Genomic DNA, 17881 nt, shown 5'->3' with positions numbered 1-17881 from the left:
TAAGTTTGCTTGTTTTAGTTTTTGCTACACTAAATCTGTAATTTAAGTAACTATTTTTGAAATATTGGGGATTATCATACTACATTTATTATGTCTTTGCAGAAAGTTGCAAATAATGAGTTAAAAAAACATTTGGGTTTTGGTAAATCACATAAAAGTCATTACCATTTCATTTGTTGGCGAAACTGTACTTTTGAAAAAAATTATAAAAATGTGAGAACACTTACAAAAATGTGCCAGAGAGAGTGGAGTTAGATTTATTTGCCCCAGTGGATCTGTTCCAGAATCTGAGACTCTAGTAGTGAGCTGTGATCTCTCCCAAGCACATACCTGTGGGCCTGTGTTACATTAATCAGGGGCCAGAACTGCCCTGGGATGTGTGTGCAGGAATTAAAAAGAGTAATGCAACCCAGGTCCTGAGAAGCACGGAAGGCAATCAGTCGACTTGTAAGAGTTTAGTGCTTAAGATCAAAGTTCTTTTTCTTGTTTCCCTTCCGCTATCACTGCTTCCCAAGGTCTGTTGGCACCTGCTGGGATTGGGTAGTGCCCAGGAATTCCCTCATGGGGTCTCCAGAGCCGACGCTAAGCTGAGGGATCAGAGAACCTCTGCCTCCGCTTCCCAGGGCACCCACACCCAGGTGCCTCCGTTCCATCTTGTTTATAACCTGCTCGAGGCTCTCCCTCAACTGTGCCAGTTTCGTCTGACATGGCCCTGTGCTCTGATTTTTGGCTCCTCCCCTGAGGGGTACAGATTGGGTGGGGCCTCTGCCGTGGCATGATTCTCTGTAGCGTGGATTTCTGGAGTTTCGTTTCTCTGAAGGCTTGATTCCACAAGGCTGGTCTGTGCTGTGCTCCTCAACAGCACAGTTGATGACCACACAGCTTACCCTTCTGCCTTCTTCTGCTCACCCCCTGGTCTGAAGGCTGTCCACACTCACACATGGGGTGCACACCTCCGTGTGTGTGCACACTCTTCCAGATGAGCCCAGCTCTCCAGTTTTGCCTGCTTGAGGCAGATCTGGGCTCCACCCCAAAGTTGTTTTTTTTTTTTTTTTTTTTTTTTTGCTGAAACACTCAGAGGGCCTCACAACACAGACTCTGAGGACTACATCCTTTGAAGTTTCAAGTTACTTTTAGCTGATATTGAGGTGTATAGAGCAACTCACTCTATTTCCTTTGGCCTATAGTCATTTTATGAGTATTTGTTAGTTATCTGTATTTATAATGCGACTCAGTCTTTTTGTAGAGTTTCCTTTATCTTAGTTTTATAAGAGGACACTCAGAATTGTTATATTGGCCAAATAAAGTAAACTTCACAGAATGAAGGTAGCATATTAAATTATGTGTAGTCGTAGACAGATGCTTTGTAGCACTGATAAAGCCTATAACTTTTTACTAGTAAATAAATTTACTTGATCTTTTAAAAGTAATTATATTTTGGCAAGTAGGGAGATGAGAGTGATGCTAATACCAACTTATTTTGAGAAAGGTTAGGATAAAGACCTTTTTAATTTATTACTTATATTATTTTAATTTGTTTTGAGAAAGGTTAGGGTAAAGACCTTTTTAATTTATTACTATATCTGGTATAGCTTTGTGAGCTGCCACTTCCCTGTATGCAGATTCTCATGTTTTTGAGGTTTGAAAATCCTTTGTCCCAAGCCTTTCTAACCACAGCTCAGTTGCTGAGCAGAAGAGTAGGTTGCCATCAAGTACAAAACATGTATCATGGAAACATCACCGTGGCTCCAGCTTTTAACTTCCCAGAACTCTTTATCAGTTGCTCCCACGTTGAAAATTTGGATTGAGTGGTGCTCGTCTTCCAAAACAAACTTGGGAAACTGAGCCAGAGCATGCCTCTGGGAGAGCTCAATGTAGGAAAAAGGGCATTGAGCTTTGCAATATGCAAAGCTTGTTCCAGAAAGTGCTGGGCTGCAAGCTGTGAAGAAATGATACTTGAAACAGAGGATTGAAATGTGCCTCATTTGGAATAAAGCCTGTCTCTAAAACTGGTTTTTCCTTTTAAAATTGCTTTGGGGAAATAGGAAATTAATTTTCACTTTGCTCTGTATTTTACAGACTGTAGACTTTTAATTCTAAAGAGAGTTGTAGAGCATGTGTTACATTTAAGGACATACTTAAGACCCTGGCAGAGGCAAGTTTTCATGACTGACTTCATTTATTCTTTGAAGAGTAGGGATGTGTTCTGATTTCAACTGTCATTAGAATGGTGAAGATGGGCCAGTACTTTGGGAGGCCAAGGTGAGTGGGTCACTTTAGGACAAGAGTTCAAGACCAGCTTGGCCAACATGGCAAAACCGCATCTCTATTTAAAAAAAAAACAAAAATTAACCAGGTGTGGTGGCACTTACCTGTAATCCCAGCTGCCCAGGAGATGGAGTTCACTTGAACTCATGAGGCGGAGGCTGCAGTGAGCCGAGATTGCGCTACTGCACTCCAACCTGGGCAACAAAGCGAAACTTTGCCTCAAAAAGAAGGGGTAAGATGAAGAAGTGAAATCCTTGGAACATCATCTAGTTGTTTTGTTGCAGGCTTTTTTCCTGCGGCCATAGGCATGATTTTTTTCTGTTGCCAAGTGTAGGAGACATAGGACCTGAGGATGCCCCTGGACATCAGGATAGGCTTCAGGAACAGAGGCTTATATGTTCCTATTATGCTTGAAGAAAATACTAGCTGCACAGAAATGTGACCTGCTCCATGACAAATGAGACCACGAAGGCTCTGAATTTAGCATACTACTCTCAGATGCCTAGGCTAAGCCAGCCCTTGGTGCACAACTGCACTTGGGTATCTGGAACAGGTGGCCAGTATTAAATGAGAGAAGGAGCAGAGGTAGCACAGTGTTTCTGAAAGCAGGGGACAGTCATTTCTTTACCCTCAGTGCCCAGCAAGAGGAAGGGTCCTGTGAACTTCCATCATGGTCATATCAAGTTTCTGAGGACACCCTGTAGCTTGTTCTGGCACATGTTGCTTCTCAAGGGTGGAGGTGACCACTCAAAGGTTCAGTCAGTCCCATCTTAAAATTAATCTCGTAATCACAAGGTCCCTGTCCCTCTTGACATATTCTTCTGCAGGAAGGAAGGTATCAGGACAGTTCACATGGAAATAAATTATATATTTATTTGTAGGATAAAACTCTGTGGGTCACCCTGCCCTGGACTGTGTGAACGTTTTTTTTCCGTTGAAATACTTCTATGGAAAAGAAAAGCTTAAAAGCATTTCAGTCGTCTACATCCAAGGGGGAAAGACAAATCAAAAGCAAATGTCCTTCAGGGATGCTCAGAGATCTTAACACATTTAACTCCACTTAGAAGGACATAAATGTTCTATACAAAGACTGTTGAGGGGTTTGTGTAAATGTGATTTTAATGGGATATTCGTAGTCAGCATAGCTGTATGAACTGTATATATCTCCTGATACATGTTAGGCATTTAGTGAATATTTGGTACTGTAGTTTCATCGTGATAATACTTGGGTATCAAAGCAGTTTTCAGCATATGTTAGTACTCTGAACACTAAAATAGACATACTTCTGGTATAATTTAGAAAGCTTTTCTTTAAGAAGGGCTGAAACTTCTCTTTTAACCAGATAAAACAAAATATATGTAAGTGTAATATCCCATTCCATGATCATTCCACTTAATATGCTTTTCCCTCTCTTGAGAGTGCACCTTGGTAAGAGGCCCATAATCTTCCCTCCAGAGTGGAGATTTTCCACTAGATAAGACATGGAGAAAAAGAGCGGATATGTACAAATTTGTTGATTACAGCAGAATGTCTGAGCTACCAGTTCCCCCCAAAAGCATTATTAAGCTTTCACCACATAAGCTTACTGATTGATTAAATAAATTTAGCCTTTCTTTACATCTCGTTGGCTGGATGTGAAACCTGTGTGCTTTTATTTTTACTTCAGTAGTGGTTTAAAGAAGGGCGACATCTTCTGTGGTGCTTCTGAGTCCTGATAGCTCTGCCTAACTTTTCTGGCCAGGGCTGATAAAGGATACTCCCTGGAGTGGTCAAGAGCCTCAATTTCTTCGTCTTTAGTGGGGGTAATGTTTACTCACAAAATCTGTTAGAAGGATTAAATGCTGTAACATATACTCAAGCCTCTGGCTCATGTTAGGTGCACAACAAATTGTAGTTCAAGGCCTTCCGTTCTCTTCTCTCTTAAGATATTTAACCCAGCAGCTCCTTATACCTACTTGTTCAGCAGATGGATTTACTAAAGTGAGAAAATACACTCCCAGCTTCTTAACAATTGGGGCAACATAGGCTGCATTCTAAGAACCCGAGAGCCTGGTAACAATGCTGTGCAACAGTAGCTGTGTGTCATGCTGAAGTTCCGTGGCCAAGTTGTGCAAATCCTTACTATTACCTGAACACTTGCCTTTTTTTTGTTTGATTGCTTGTTCTATGATGTTTACATATGTATGTGTGTATGTGTGTGTGCTTGGGTTTTTGTGTGTGTGGTTTTTTGTTTTGAGACAGGGTCTCACTCCGTCTCCCAGACTAGAGTACAGTGGCGCCATCATAGCTCACTGTAGCCTCAACCTCCCAGGCTCAAGCGATCCTCCCACCTTACCCTCCTGAGTAGCTGGGACTACAGGCACACTCCACCATGCCTGGCCTGTTTTTATACTTTTTTAGTGTGGATTTGCATTAATACTATTAGATGCGATTCTGTGGTTCTTTCCAGAATTTTTACTTTGCATTTTAGAAACCTGAATAGTTGAAAGCTACCACTATCCTCTGAGAAAAAAGGTAGGCAAGTGGGATTTGTCACTGAATTTTATTCTTCAAATAAGATAAAAAGTGTAAGAAAGTTATCAAAGCCAAAAGTTGGCCAATTTTAATTGACAGTCTCTTGTGTAGCCTGTTTTTTGTTTGCTAGACTTGACCTTCCTCAAAACATTTTCCCTTTTACTTTGTGTTTTTTTCTTTTCTAATACCCTTTAACAATCAGCACAACTTATTTTTTATATATATGGGTATATATGTGTGTGTATATGTGTTTATTTATATATATATATTTTTTTAATTTTTTGAGATGGGGTTTTGCTCTTGTTGCCCAGGCTGGGGTGCCGTGGCGCAATCTCCACCTCCTGGGTTCAAGCATTTCTCCTGCCTCAGCCTCCTGAGTAGCTGGTATTACAGGCATGTGCCACCATACCCAGTTAATTTTGTATTTTTAGTAGAGATGGGGTTTCACCATGTTGGCCAGGCTGGTCTCAAACTCCTGACCTCAGGTGATCCACCCACCTCAGCCTCCCGAAGTGCTGGGATTACAGGCGTGAGCCACCATGCCCGGCTTACTTTGTATTTTTGAAGAAATATTTGAGAAACCTCCTTGTAGCTGATGCTTACTTTTAATTTAGAATTTCTCTCTGAATTGAACTGACCAAGTTCAAGTTCAGTTATGCCAACGAGCATAACAATCATAAAACTGTCCAAGTGGACACTGTCCCCTCAGTGGACGTGTTAAGCAGCAATCAAGTCTTTTTCATCCTATCACTAGTTCTCAAATTTATGATCTGGCTCATAGTTAGTTTTTTGTCATTTGGTCAACTGGATGCTAATATTTATAACTTAAGTTTTCTTCTGTTTTAGCAGAGTTGGTGTTCGTTAGTTTGTTTTTTGGAAACTAAGGAAATGCAAAATAAATTTTATCTTTAATGCGAGCAGTACAGTATTTTTGACATATCTTGTTGAGTTATTTCAGCAGCTCAGTCTTAAACCAGGTAAAACTGGTGGATGGCAGCAGAATCTGGAACATCATGCTTGCCCACACTTGAACAGCAAGCAGGGGTGAGAGTGAGAAATTAGGTTAGGGAAGGTAAGGGATGGGCTTGCTGGGGGTAGGATGAGGAGCAAGGAGCTGGCCTCTGCTCTGGAATGCAGCGTGCCCTGGTGTCCTCGCCGACCATGCCCCTTGTCTGATGCGCTGAGGACTTTGAACAGGTCCTGAGTGTGTGTCCAGTTTAGTTTCATAACACGAAAGTGGCAAAGTCAAGAGGGAGCCTGACTTCCAGCATTAGATCACAAAATGAAACCTGCAGGGACCTGGCAGCAGTTCCACCGTAGCAGTTCACAGGGTTTTATACCTTACATTTTTCCGCCTTTGTTTAAATATCCAACCTGTCCGACCTGTTCGGGCTGAACAAGCTGGTGCTAGCAAACCCCGAAGCGTGCCCACTCACTGTCAACCTTTTTCTGATGTGTTAAGGAAGGTGATTAGTGGCAACATTGCCCCCTCAGCGCCCATCCCACCTTCCCCACTGAAACATGAACAAGAAGCATTGAAGTCTTAGCCTGTGTATTCATGATACGGATTCTCATCTCACCTTTGGCACGTTTGTGTGCCTGTGGGCCGTCCTCAGCTTCTCTTGGGGCTCTGGGATGCTTAATGGAAAGGTTGTTGGCCTTCAGTGGAGAAAGATTTTGTATTTCCTTAAACCGGAGATTCAGTTGCATAATGGGTTCATTGGTCCTGCGGTGTCAGCACTTAATTCTTCCTCTTCATGCTTATATAACCCAGCTTGCTCAAGAGGACTGCTGTTCCAAGTTTATGGGTGGGAAAACTGAGGTCTGCGATGCTGCAGGTTCTTCCAGGGCTCTCCTCTCCGGTTTCTGTTAGTAGATGGTATACTGTTGCTCCCTCGACATCTCTGGAGAACAGGGGCCATGTGTGCACCGTGTCCATCCGTTTGAGATAAAAGTGGCTATAAACGGCCTTGGTCATACAGAAGGACTGTCACCTGGTTGGTCTTGGGAGGTGACATTTCTCTTTGGATTCATTTATATTCATCATTCTCTCTCCAATCTTGGTTCCCGTTTCCTTGCCAGCAGTTTCTCAGTGGCCCCTAAGCAATATAACACAACATCTCCAGAGTGGGTGGCTCTCCTTTTTCACTAGGCTTCTTCCTGCACTCGCCCACTGCACCTTCCACTTTCCTCATGGGCGCGTGGCCGACCATCTGGGATGGCCCCGCCCGTGCATTTCTTGTTCCTCTTTTGGAACTGGCTGAGGAGTGGCAGTGACTTCGCACTGCCCTGTCATGAAGATAGTCATCTCTTCCTCCTGCACAGAGTGAGTGACTAGGTCCTGCCTTCTTGAGGACACCTCAAGCGGTCTCCCTTCAAGCTGAAGTGGGAAATGGCCTCTGTGACTTCAGCACTTCCCTCCTCCTACGAAGCTTAGGTGTGGGGGTTGGCATATATGATTTTAGCCGTTGCCCTGGGAAGCTGGTCTCTGTGGTGGCTGGTGATGGCTTCGCTCAGAGGGGACAGCTCTGGGCTCTTGAGGTCACTTTGGGAATGATGACTTAAGTTGGGGCACCATCACCTCACACTGTAATATGAGGATATTCAGCGTCCCTGCTGGGAGAGGCCAGCCATGGGTGTGGGATTTGGACCCCAGGCTGCATGTAAGTGTTGAGGAAACCGAGGGAGGTTAGCCTGGGAAAGAAGAAGAGGCCATGACAACACAGCGGCTGCCCTGAGGTATCTAAGGCCTGTCCATGGGAAATGGGAGCCTTCCACTGATGTCTCTGGACTCATCCAGGAAGGGCCTAGCCGGCCGATTGCAGCTCCGTGTTAATGAGAGTTCTCTTTGGGTGAGAGAAACGTCAGTTCATCCAACTTCTGAGGTCTTTTGTTTGTTTTTAAGAATGTCTGATTTTGTATGAAAATATGTACTGTGTATTTTTGTGGATTTTGTAAATAGGTATGGGGACCAAATAACATGAACATTTATTTTAGCATAAATAAGCAGGTAAGGGAAAAAGACAAGCACAAGCAGATGTAGGGTGTTACTGATTCAAGGGCAGGGCAGTTAGGCATCATGTCTAGAGTAAAAGATTTTTAAAAGGTTGGTGCTGGTTAATGTGGACTGACTGCCAACACCCCCTACCCGCTACTGGATCTGAAAGTCGAGAGGAGGAAGGAGCTGTAGAGGTAGCAGAGAAGGGGCCTCAGTTTTCTAAGTAGACAGTCATTAGCAAGAGAATGTCATCCCTTGACGCTGGGCTCAGGAGTTCGAGGCTGCACTGAGCTTGGATCGCACCACTGCACTCTAGCCTGGGTGGTGCAGCAAGATTCTGTTTCCAGAAAGAAAAGAATATATATTCTTCAGGCATTATCATTCTAGCTCAGTTCATCATTAAGGAAGTATCTGTACCAAGAAACCAGAAGGACCAAGATAGAAAAGGAACTGCTGTCTCCAAATACTGCCAAGGAACCTGAGGCAGGAGAGCAGAGATGGTGGTCCAGCCTGGAGAGCCATGACCCCACGCCTGGGGTTGGAGAGAAGCTCTGGGCTGATGAGCAGTGGAGACTGAGAGCCTGCCAAAGCGTTTGCTTACAAGGAACATGAAAATGAACCCCTGGTACACCTGGACTTCAAATTAAATCTCATCAAATTTAACTGTATCCTTACACTGGCTCCATTGGAATGCTATGCTACAGTCAGTAGATGAGAGACGCTCTCTATTTGGGGACATGTTGCCCTAGTATTGCAGGGAAAGGGGGGCTTGTAGAGGAAATCTGTGCTGTGGAGCATGTGGTCTTTACAGACACCTCCCTGAATGAAGGCAGTAGGAATAAACCTCAGTATCAGCCACAAAGCTTGACTTTGTCACGGCCTCCATGGGCCACATTGCCCACATCAGAGGCTGCGGGATCTAACCGGCCTCTGGTGGTGGCTGCAGTGTGCGGTGCATTTCACCAGGAGCATCCCGAGAGCCCTGGGAGCCACCTGGCTGACGGCATTCCCACAGCGAGCCTACGGACTGCGGGCTTACACTTCATGCCAGGCTGACTTTGGACTTCTCTAAGATGGCTGGCTTTGGGGGTCAGCACAGGTGCTTACGCATTGTCTAACCTTCCTCCACACCCTGGGACAGCTGGTGTGACCTGCCTTCCGGACAGGCATGACTGAACCCAAACAACACCTGAATTACTAGAAGGTGCCTCTGCACTTTACAGGTGGGGCCACACCAGGAATTGCCACCTTGCTGTACTCCCCTCACCCCCTCCCACTCTGTCTGCTCTCCGTCCCCCATTTGCTTGCATAGAACTTGATTGGCATTACAAGCATCATCCACAGCCCCTGCACACTGAGCTCCTCTCCTAGGCATTTGTTATGAAAGCATACACACATCTTTCTAGAGACGTACTTTGGCCAGAAATGTAGGTTGTGCAGCTGTGGAGGTTCTTAATCTTATTCACTCCCTCTTTGTTTATCACAAGGCTTTTTTGGACAAAAAAAAAAGCAAGCACCAGGTACGGATGAGGATGTCTCTATAACCAGCCTGCCAGACCCTGTTTGAACCTGTTGCCTCTGGCTTGGCATGTCTTGGGCCGTGCTGTGTGTGCTTTGTATACAGCGTCCTGTGTCCTGACAGAGTGACTTTCCTCATAGTACCATTCACTCAGAGTATCAAATGAGTCGGCTTCTCCATTAACAGTCCTAGGAGGAAATTGAGACTGAAAAGTTAGCAAATACTGGAAGTGTCTATATTTCTCCTGAGGTTTAACCTTCACACGTAAATTACACACGGAGAGCTTGAAGAATGTCTGAGACCTGCTGTGACGGCAGCTATGACCAAGTAATCTTTGGTTTGGATCACATTTAAACTGGTCGAGAGTTTCCCAGAGGATTTTGCCCCCAAAAGAATTTTAAGAATGTTAAATTTCCCAACTTTTTGGTTAAGCATTTATGCCTGGTAAACTGATGCAGAGACTGCTGGTATATTGGAAGATGAGTCTGGGAGATGTCTAATGCTGGTATCCAAAAATGTTAGCGTCCTGGTCAAATGGTTAACCAAACCTGCAAACGGTGCAGAGAGCTGGAGAAGTTCACTATGATCCTGTGGTTCTCATGCTTAAGCAGGCTTCAGTATCACCTGCGGGGCTTGTGCAAGCCAGACTGCTGGGCCCTGACCCAGTGCCTACCAGTCTGCAGGTCTGGGGTGGGACTCAGGGGTTTTTATTTGCATTAAGCTCCCAGATGGTGCCCATGCTGCTGGTCAGAAGCCTACAGAGGGAATACTGGTGTTCTAGGAGACTGACAGGATTGTCCTCATTTTACCAGTGTGGAAACTGAAGCTGAGGGAGCCCAAGTTTCTCTGGAGTCTCCATGGTTACTGGTGGCAGAACAAAGATCACACGTCTCAAATGTGTCACTGCTCAGAGACCACCCAAAAGTTTCATTGCATCACATGGTGTCTGTCTACACCATCTTCCCACCCAGATTCCTGATTGCTGCTCAGAGAAAGCCAGTGCTTGAATAGCTAAGAGCTTTACCCCATTCCCAAATCTAATGACTTAACATGCCTAAAGAAGGTCAGCAGAAAGTTCCTGTATTTGGAACTGGAAAGGAGAACATTCAGGGAGGCAGGGAGGGTCAGGTTTTAGGGATTGGTCTGTCTCCCCGGAGTTATTGACCAGCCTTCAGCCCTTGCACAGGGTGTACTCTTTGGTTTAACTCTGATGTTTTCAATATTGTCACAGATAACCTACCCTACTACAATGGACCATCTCAAATTTTAGAAAGCAAATGATTACACTTGTGGGAGAAAAGCCATTTAAGCTGAAAATCAGCATCTACTCCTAGATTCAAAGTAGGCTCCAGTTGTGCCAAAAAGTGCTCAGATTTGGGGGGTTTTTTTTTTCCAAGTTTAAAAAACATCTGCAATATTTGTGTTCGTTTATCACTGTAAAAGCCTCTTTGGGTGTTATGAATAGGATAAAACTTCTTGACTCCAAAAGTTCTGATAAAATTCCTTCCTTAGACCACAGTGCGGCAGGATTCCTACTATTAAAGTGTCATGCTTCCAAAAGAGAATCACAGAATTTTATGGAAAAGCAGAAATATACTTGGATTTTACATTAACCTCTCTCTATAATGAGTGTAGGTATTGTTTGGAATGAACAAACATGAATTCCAATAAGAAAAGATTAACATGTCCTCAGTGTTCATAGTTAGAGTGTTTTCGATTGAAGTCCCTACAATGTGGCACTGTTCACAATCTCATGTCAGGTTTGCTCACACCAAATTCTAGCAAGGCAAGTTGTAAGGTGTCCTGGAACCTGAGAATAAATGTCATAGTAATACTCTGAGTGAAGCAAGCATTTTCTACATACACTTCATTCCTTCACTCCTTCATTTGTCCATTCAGGAATTCAGCAAATATTTATTTGTTTGTGCTTCCATCCAGCAGTTTAGCAGATACTTACTGACCAACACCTATGTGCCACCAGGGCTCATGCAGAGAACAACAGAGACCAGGTTCTTGCTGTAATGGAACTTACTTTCAATTGAGGGTGAGGGGACAGTCAGACGAGTAAAATACATGGTATATTCAACTACTGCTGTGTGCTGTGGAGGAAGGAACACTAAATTGTGGGCATGAGAGCATCTGCACAGGTGGGGTGTGGGGCCTCAGGCAAGGCTTTGCAGGAGAGGCACGTGGCACGAAACCTGGACGGCAAGAGCCAGGCTTGGGAAGGTCTGGGGTGCAGTTTTCCAGACAGAAATAGCAAGCACCTGAGTCCCGGAGGTGGGAACTAGTTGGATGCGTTTGAGGGACCCACAGGGGCTAGTCTGTCTGAAAGGGCCTTGGGATGGAAGAGGGCAGGGTGCTCCACTGTTGAAGTCTAGCAGATAGGTGGAAGCCAGATTTAGTTTAATTCTAAGAATGGGACTGTCAGAGGAATTTAAGCAGGGAAGTGGTATGATTGGTCCTGTGTTTTAGATGCTCAGTCTGACTGCTGGATAGAAAATGGAAAATAAGAGAGCAAGAGGAAGAGCAGAGTGGCCAGTTTAAGATACTAAGACCAGCTGGTAGGAATTCCTGCCACTGCTAGTGTTTATGCAATGTATCCATTGAAATGTGAATCCTTATATATGGATCTCCGCACACTTGTTCAGTTATTAGACCTTAAGACAGATTTCTAGGAGAGGAATTACTGAGGTAAAGATCATACATATTTAAACTTCATATCTCTAGTGCTCAGCCACTTTGCAGAAAGGCGGTCACTCATTTCTACTCTCACCAATGATGAGAGAGTACCAGTCTTCTGAACCAGACCAGCACCGCATATTGTTAATGTAAGACTTTCTCACCCTCGCCAATCTGGAAGGTGAAAAGATGTACTGCTCAGGTGCAGAATGGAGGAGATGTGGTTTGATAGCAGTAAATGAAGTAATCATGGGGGTTGTGATTGACAACAAACTTGGTAGGAACTGAGGGTATAAACACACCCAATGGAACCCACCCAGGCTCCCTTTATGTAGCTTCTGGAGGTCATAGTGCCAGCCATGTGCTCTGAGCTGTCAGATCACATCCAGACTGAATTTGCATCTGGATCCAGCATTTCATGAAGGATACCTGTACACTGGAGAGCATTCCAAGGTTACTTGGGACCAGTATAATTCCACAGACTTGCAAGCAGAGCTTCAGGGGAGCTGTTCGCTTTTGAAAAGAGAACACATTACAGAAGCGCAGTAGTCCTCTTACACTATTGGAAGAGCTGCCACGCGGATGAGAACATACACTGATGCTATACCACAGCATCTCCCTTGAGGACAGATAGACAGTTAAAGCAAGGACAGAATTTGTGACTCCATGTGAGGGAGATGGTTTTAACAATTAGAACAGCCGGGCCGGGCGCGGTGGCTCAAGCCTGTAATCCCAGCACTTTGGGAGGCCGAGGCGGGCGGATCACGAGGTCAGGAGATCGAGACCATCCTGGCTGACACGGTGAAACCCCGTCTCTACTAAAAAATACAAAAAACTAGCCGGACGAGGTGGCGGGCGCCTGTAGTCCCAGCTACCGGGGAGGCTGAGACAGGAGAATTGCGTGAACCCGGGAGGCGGAGCCTGCAGTGAGCTGAGATCCGGCCACTGCACTCCAGCCTGGGCAGCAGAACGAGACTCCGTCTCAAAAAAAAAAAAAAAACAAAAAAACAAAAAAAAAAAAAACAATTAGAACAGCCGGTGAAAATGGAGAAGTCCTTGTTGGTGGAAGTGTCCAAGCAGAACTAAATGGTGATGCCTCCAGTCTGTTGTGGAGAGGGACTTTCTATGCAGAATAGAGGGCTGAATCCCATCCCAGCTCCCGTCCAGTTCATGGGCTCCTTGTCATTTATTGACTCTCAGGATGCATGGAACTTAGACAGATTAGCCCTTGAAATCAACCCTGAGAGAAAGACTCAGGCCTTCTAAGGATTAGAATATTCTCTTTCCCATCACCCCTAATTTGTTTTGGCTACAGCTTGAGGGGAAGGGGTCACTAGTGTCTCATCATGATGATCCTGGCTCCACTTCCTTTGAGCTTTTGGGAGGAAATGAACAGCGCAAGTTGCCACTCCTGTTGTTGGAGGCCAGGGAAGCAGAGCAGGGGTCAGAGCAGTGGGGAGAATCTCTCACTACATCACATCCATCGTCAGACCTGGCCGGACCCCTCCAACCCTGCAGTTCACCCGTGGGCTGAATTGAGGTTGTCAATGCACCCGTGGCTTTTGCTCATCATGTGGTTTGAAGGACAAAGCAAGAATTTCCCATGTTGTGCCCAGTAGCTGGGGATTTCACCCTGGAATGGAGCGGTGCTTGTGCTTTCGCACCTGGGGTTCTGGGGCTCAGTGGGAGAACTGGAGTGAGCCCCGTCTGTCAGACTGTCTTGGCCTGCTTTTGTCGCTCTGCCGCTTCTAGGAGTGATGCAGTTCAAGGGCAGCCCCAGCTTTCCAGACTAGGATAGAGGCTCTGCAGTCCTTGAGCAAAACTGGAGGTGGCAGCGTTCTATGCCTGAGCTGTGGGCTCCTCACCTCCTTCACTCTCCTGTTGAAGTTTGGTAGTAACTGTGCCACCTGTGGCCACAGTCCACCAGAGAGGAAGTGTCCAGGTTCAGGTTGTATCCCTAAATTCCAGCTGGTGATCCAGAACAGAGTTAACTGACTGGCGTGGTCTTGAGAGAGAGGTTGGGGTTGGGGGAAGAGCATGAGCTCAGAGTCGGCGCACATAGGTCAAATCAAGCTCTGAGGCTGTGGGCAGGTTGACCTCCCTGCACGTCAGCTGCCACATCTGCAAAATGGAAATAATGATCTGTCTAAGGTTCCTGCTAGGCCCTCACTAAGTGTTGGCCTCAGTCCCTCCTTTATGAAAACAACTTCTTTCACAAATCCCAAGAACAAAATAATTAAGTATCATTTTGTATTTTTATAAATATTATGTCCTATTTTTCAAAAGATATTGCTTGAAATGGGCTCATGAACTGTTTATAGTTGTCAACCTCTTAATTTTTAATATTCTCATATCAACTGTAGAAAAGGGTGTGGGTTCTGTTAATTAAAATTCACTTTGAGTAATTTATTGATTTGATGCTAGTTTACATCTCTTATCATACTTTCTCAACTCTTAGATGCTTTCTTTAAAATGAGCATTTCTAAAATTGGAGTGTCAAAAACTTGCCAGCCTTTCTTTTTTGCTCCTAATGCCGATATTGAGGGATGGTGTCCTCAAATCACAATCACTTTGGAATAGAGGTGGTGCTTAGAACAAAGCTATTTATTCCCATTAACTTTCACAAGGCTTTAGGAGGCCAAGAACTAAATAATGTTTGTTTGTGATTCTTTATTATTATTCTATTTCTTTCTTTCTTTTTTTTTTTGAGATCGGTTCTCACTCTGTCTCCCAGGCTAGAGTGCAGTGACATGATCATAGCTGACTGCAACCGTGACCTCCTGAGAGCCAATACCATGCCACTGCACTCCAGCCTGGGCAACAGAGCAAGACTCCGTCTCAACAGCAACAAAAAAGGAGAGTACAGCTAAAAAGAGAGCGAAACTTCTTTTCAGAAGGGTGAGAGGATAGCTCATGAAAATTTTGCTGTCTTTCCCTACTCCTGAGAATTTCTCAAGCAAGATAATCCTATAAAATAGTTATTCATAAAAAGCTGTGACTGTGGTCCTAAATCTGGCACAGTTCAACCACAGTTATATGACGATGGTCATGATGATTGTCATTGGCAAAACTAAATCATTTTTATGTTGCAAAATTAGGAAATTAAAACTCACTATTCATTTGTAATGTCATTTGTTTCCTGTATATCTTGGGACCTTGTTCTTAGAATGTGTGTTTTAGAAGTCAGTAAAGTAAGGTTACTTAAGTTGAATAACCTATAAGACTCTCTTTTTGGAATAGACATACACATATTTTACGTAATACTTTCTTATCATATGGGTAGCCTAGTCCTGTAGATATTAGAGTTACCGCATGTAACTTTTTCATTCTACTGTCCGAGTTAACTCTTGTGATCTATAAATCCACATAATACTACGAACAACAGGGAACTGCTTTCAGGTCTTAAGCACTCTGGACATTTGCTCTGTTAGCATGTCTCGAATTTGACCACCAAAATGCTTCCAAAGCAGAAAAGACAGATGTGTACAACAGATAGATGGGAGGTGGGTTCTGGGGGCAAGGATAGCATTAGCACTTAGTTTATGAACTAGTGGAACAGTTTAGCATCTGGGAATTCTTTATTCTATAGAATTCCATGTCCTAAAATAGTACTTTTTGTCTGCATGAGTGGATCAGGTCACCAGATAGTTTGTTTTCATCTCGTTAATGCCAGTTAAGTTCATGAATGTCTTCTAGTGAACAGCAAGGCATTGAGCGACACTTTTGGACAGCACTTGGAAGAGCTTTTAGAGAGGTTCAAGGAGATTATAGAGTTTTAGAAAGACAGAAGTCACTGTATAAATTATATCTCATGTCTCTTAACTAAAGAAAATTTAAGTACCAATGCCTAAATATAAAATATTAAAAACATAAATGAACTGACTTCTAAAGATCACATTGTGTGTGTGTTCTTTTCAGACATATGAAGATCCATGAGAAGGACCCTAACAGTGCCACAGCCACAGCCCCTCCATCTCCTCTGAAACGTAGGCGATTGTCCTCCAAGAGGAAACTGAGTCACGATGCCGAGTCAGAGAGAGAAGACCCAGCACCAGCTAAAAAGGTCCTCTTGGCTCCCAGCGCAGATTCACCTGCTTATGGGACTTCTGTCAGAAATACCACTAATCTTTATTTTCTCAGTGTGGAGACTTGGCAGACATCCATCCTAAGCTCTTAAGCTGTGTTTTCCCATACTGTTTCTGTAGAGTGTCTGAGAGAAGAGTGCTAGTGTGCACTTCCTCTTTGGAGCCCCTTTGCTGAGCCCAGAGATGAAATGAAGAGCTTTTACAGTTGTTTCCATGCTTTCTACCTGATTTTTCTAGCTAAAACGCAAGCTTCAAAAGCGTTTGGGACTCTTGTTCTCACTTTTTTATTACCAGTGCTGGCAGATACCAGGTGCTGCATAAGTACTTGTCAGGTGGGTGGGTGGGTGGGTGGGTGGGTGGATGAATGGTAGTGTTCCGCGAGTATTTGTTGTGTGAATGAATGAATGGTCAGGTCCTTAATAATCAGGATTGGATAATGCAACCCTTGCCTTTTATTATTGTAAATCTCTGAACTTAGCATTGGCCTCTCTTCTGAAGCCATCCCATGTGGGAGACCTCCCTCGTGACTTCACTTTTTTCCTTTTCCCTCAGATGGTAGAAGATGGGCAGTCAGGTGACTTGGAGAAGAAGGCTGATGAAGTCTTTCACTGCCCAGTATGTTTCAAGGAGTTTGTTTGCAAGTATGGACTGGAGACCCACATGGAGACCCATTCAGATAACCCACTAAGGTAGGAGAAGGGGTGAACTAGACCTTGTTCATTCCTGTTTCTCTTGGCATGTGACAATGTTCTTAAGTCCTATTACTCCACACTGGGCTCCAGTGATTGAACTTGTGCACAACATTAGGGAGGCAGTTCAGAAAGTACTGGTGTGAGGAAGAAGTTGGCTGAGAGTTGTCAGAGGGTGGCTGTATCCACAGGGTGTTCACATAGTTCACTGTGCCTTCTTTCTCTCAGCAAAGCCCCTTGAGTAGTCACCAGTGAGCCCCTGAACACTGGGGAGTCTGCTGTCACGGGTGTTCTTGGACAACAGGTAGATTTTCTTGGCAAAAGATGTTGCCACTCAAATGACTATTAGCAATGCATGAATATGTGGCCCAAACAGGGACAGCCTGTGTGTTGGATACCCCCGGCACAGAACTGGTGCATCATAGGCACTAAGAAGTGTTTGAACTGAGCTAGACCTCATAGCACAGAAACCTGAGAAGCCATTTTGGGGTAAGAGAAAGTTCTGCTTAGTGCAGGATACTTGGCCAAAAATGGAGCCTGATATGTTTCAATAAAAAAGTGATTGCTCTGCCATCCAGCTTCAATTGTAGGGGCTTCCCAGCTCCAGTGTTTCTGATCCTCAGCCTTGCCAGGCAGAAGACATGGGTAGTGACAGGACTTCCCAGAAGAATTCAGGGGACTCATCTTTCTCTACCTTCTCTCATAATTCATCAGGCAGTCAGTCCTGTATTCTTGATGAATTGATAGATTTGGAAGTTTTTCGTAGAGAATTGCCACTTTAAAAATGTTATCTGCCAGAGATTTTAAGCATTGGAAAGAACAAAGAACTACTTAGGAACCCCTGCTGTTGTTGAGAGACTTGAAAGTAGCCCATCCTGGAAGTCACACACAGCTGCAGGGTCACAAGCACAGAGCGGGGCCATACATGCGTGCAGCTTTGGGTTTTAGAAGACAGCTTGGGAATGCAGGAATTTGGGCATCTGTTTGCCTGAATCCCTGATATATGGACCAGATTTCCTTCTTGAAGACACGTGTTTAGCTGTGACTTAGGAATGGGAAAATCTGAGCAAGCTGAAGACGTATGTTATAGGGAAAAGCCGAATTGTACAGTAAGATGATGCCAGG

The 17881-nt window shown here is 44.4% G+C and overlaps 1 protein-coding gene across 8 annotated transcripts in view; it reads left to right on the top strand.

Moving 5' to 3' along the window:
• Positions 1-17881, top strand: part of RREB1 (ras responsive element binding protein 1) — a 147329-nt gene that overhangs the window by 90486 nt on the left and 38962 nt on the right. For all 8 annotated transcript variants that reach the window (XM_015449923.3, XM_005554115.4, XM_005554108.4 and 5 more), the window contains exons 7-8: positions 15901-16045; positions 16620-16756. In XM_015449923.3, the coding sequence (XP_015305409.3) occupies positions 15901-16045; positions 16620-16756 (282 nt within the window). The remainder of the gene's footprint in view (positions 1-15900; positions 16046-16619; positions 16757-17881) is intronic.

Source organism: Macaca fascicularis, chromosome 4 (genome assembly GCF_037993035.2).
Source record: "Macaca fascicularis isolate 582-1 chromosome 4, T2T-MFA8v1.1".
Lineage (NCBI taxonomy): Eukaryota > Metazoa > Chordata > Mammalia > Primates > Cercopithecidae > Macaca > Macaca fascicularis.
Note: the sequence above shows the minus strand (reverse complement) of the source record. Positions and strands in the feature narration are given on the sequence as shown.